Raw genomic sequence first — 2,567 nt, forward strand, 5'->3', positions numbered from 1 at the left:
AAGTACTGTATTCTGAACTAAGTATTAGTTATGTTAGACACAGAGAAAAATACATTAACCTTGGATGTTTTTATTGCACGTGATAAAAGCACTAGGTCTATGAACTTTACAAAAAAGTGAAAATTGTTATTGAATTCGTATATACTTTACAACATCGTTTTATGTTTTAATACACGAGTTTGTACAGGAGTTTAGATTGTTTTACAATTCAGTTTTTCTTTGTGTTTGTTGTGCTAGAAATATTTCCTGCCACTGACGCTACATCTTTGGACGCACTTTCCAATGGAAGATTTTTGTCTTCTTGGCGCACTCCTTTTCCCCAGGTAGTTTTCTTAATTCCGCAAAAAATGAACGGAAGACTGAGCAGAGTCGCAACCACTGCAGACATCAGGAATAATTCACTCCAGCTTTTGAAACTGAACTTGATACCAGAAACGTACGATAGGAAACTTCTAATTTTATCGTCAAACAAATGCGAGAACCACAAAATGATCGCGAAAACGACCCCAGAATAAGCGGAAGTGACTTCAAGAGCGATTGCATTAACGGTTGTCAGAAAACTTGCTGTGACAAAATGTAACATGACACAGCACGCTAAAACCGTCTCCAGACTACAACCAGCCGCTTTGACCGTGAGCAAGGTGCAGTAGAAGATTGGGAAGAGTGCACAAGTAATTGATCTTCCCAGAGCGAAAGAAGACAATAACTTTCGCGAAACTATGTAGTCACTGAACGATGCACAAAGGAAATACGCCAATGTCTCAGATGAAACCATCATAACCTCCACAATCTGTTCCGAGGACACATCTAGGTAAAGCTCTTGGCTGGCGTAGATCAAAAGTTGTTCGGAAGTAGATACGATCAGAGTACAAGACAAAATCAGCAAAGTCAACACATAAGGAGATGTTGAATGTGCCATACTCTTCCAAGGAATTATTTTAAACGTCTTAGGTCTTGGGATGTATTGAAATCGAAACAGAAGCCACCAGAAAACAGCGGTGACGAAACAAATGCACGCGTTGATGTAGCACAAGACATTCCAAGAGGGTCGACTTCTAATTAGGAAACCACCGAGCAAGTGCCCTAACGATTTCCCCTCCAGTAGAATACCCACGAACGCTGTTCTTTCGCCGGGAATCGCCCACTTTCCGGCGAGGGAGCAAACAGCTGCTATCATCATACCTTCGGCAATCTTGCGCACCAACAGCATGCAGAAGAAGACGTAGTCGTTGTGGAGAATCACCAGATACGAGGCTGACGTCACCAAAACACACAAAACCAAACCTAGCAGCACTGCGTTCTTACCACCATATTTGTCCGAGTATATTCCCGCGAAAAACGTAGAGCAAATTGGAATGTATAGAGAACAAATGTTGAAGACTGCGTCGAACTGTTGTTCACTCCAGTAGAAGACAGGGTACGCCCGACTATAATGTCCGGACTTGTGATTGGGCCGAGGAGAACATACGTCGTCATCGCCGAGCCGCTTGTAATGCAGATTTGTGTCTGGGAAACCGGCGACTTCATAAACCAATAACCTCTCACACCTGATGATTAACTGGGAAATAGCCATGATAAGTGATAGAACCAAGGCTGGCTTGTATCTGTTGCACAGTGTCTTGAACATTGTCTGGACTGAGGGAGCGTATTTTTAATTTGCATAAGTCTGTAGGTTTTGGGATTCGTGTAGTTATTACATTTTTGTTTATTTACATAATTGGTAAACATGCTAAAATTTTTAAATAACAGAACGTATGTTGTAATGAATTAAAACATGTGTTTTAATACAATGATGATGTTTGTTTTTATACCGTTGGTTGTTGGTTACGAAATAAAGAATATTATAACAGAAACAGAAAGGATGGTAAAAATTAACAATTGACGTCAGAGGACAAGGAATTGTTAGCAAATAGGCGGAAATATTTAGTTAAGGTATTGTACTTCTGTTTAAGAACAATAAACAAATAGTGAACATTAGAATACCCATTACACTAAATGAGCAGAAACTTACGTTAAATTTGTATTTAGCTTCTTATGATAAACCTTAAGGACAATAGTTCACCATAGACTATCTTTTTAACTCTAATAATGACGATATTTAACTAATGTTTAAAATCAACGTGTCGAGTTATAAAATCGTGGCAACAGGGATGATTATAAAAGCGCCCTGGTTAGAAGTTCATCAAAAGTCATTATTCAGGTTGGCGCAAAGGGCTAATGTGGCACTTTGTCAGTTTTACACCTGGCTGGCATTAAACAGTTGATGTAGCTTTTGCTAAATAAGATGGTGTTGTCGGTTTATTTTCTAACGTTGGATTTTCTGCAGGATAACAAAATGACTCGTTGAGATCCTATGAGATACAATTTTTGCCATGCTATTCTTAATGTACGTTGCTTAGTGTTTAGATTACAGAATTCAGGTATAAATTTGTAGTTAGAACTAATTAACTATCTAAATTAATTTGGACGTGAATGTTTCTGTAGGAGGATTGCCTAGTCTAATTACCAGTCCATCATTACTAAGAGTTTGTTGGCTGTTCATTCTTTTTTTGACATTTTAATATAAG

The 2,567-nt window shown here is 38.5% G+C and overlaps 1 protein-coding gene across 1 annotated transcript; it reads right to left on the minus strand.

Annotated features, from left to right (window-relative positions):
• Positions 1-208: 208 nt before the first annotated feature.
• LOC128995739 (uncharacterized) lies at positions 209-1,627 on the minus strand. Its single transcript, XM_054420757.1, has one exon. The coding sequence runs from the start codon at positions 1,625-1,627 to the stop codon at positions 209-211; it is 1,419 nt and encodes a 472-aa protein (XP_054276732.1).
• Between the last annotated feature and the right edge of the window lie 940 nt (positions 1,628-2,567).

The sequence above is a fragment of the Macrosteles quadrilineatus genome, unplaced genomic scaffold (assembly GCF_028750875.1).
Source record: "Macrosteles quadrilineatus isolate MER2022 unplaced genomic scaffold, UCM_ALF_1.0 Scaffold_5__1_contigs__length_97177068, whole genome shotgun sequence".
NCBI lineage: Eukaryota > Metazoa > Arthropoda > Insecta > Hemiptera > Cicadellidae > Macrosteles > Macrosteles quadrilineatus.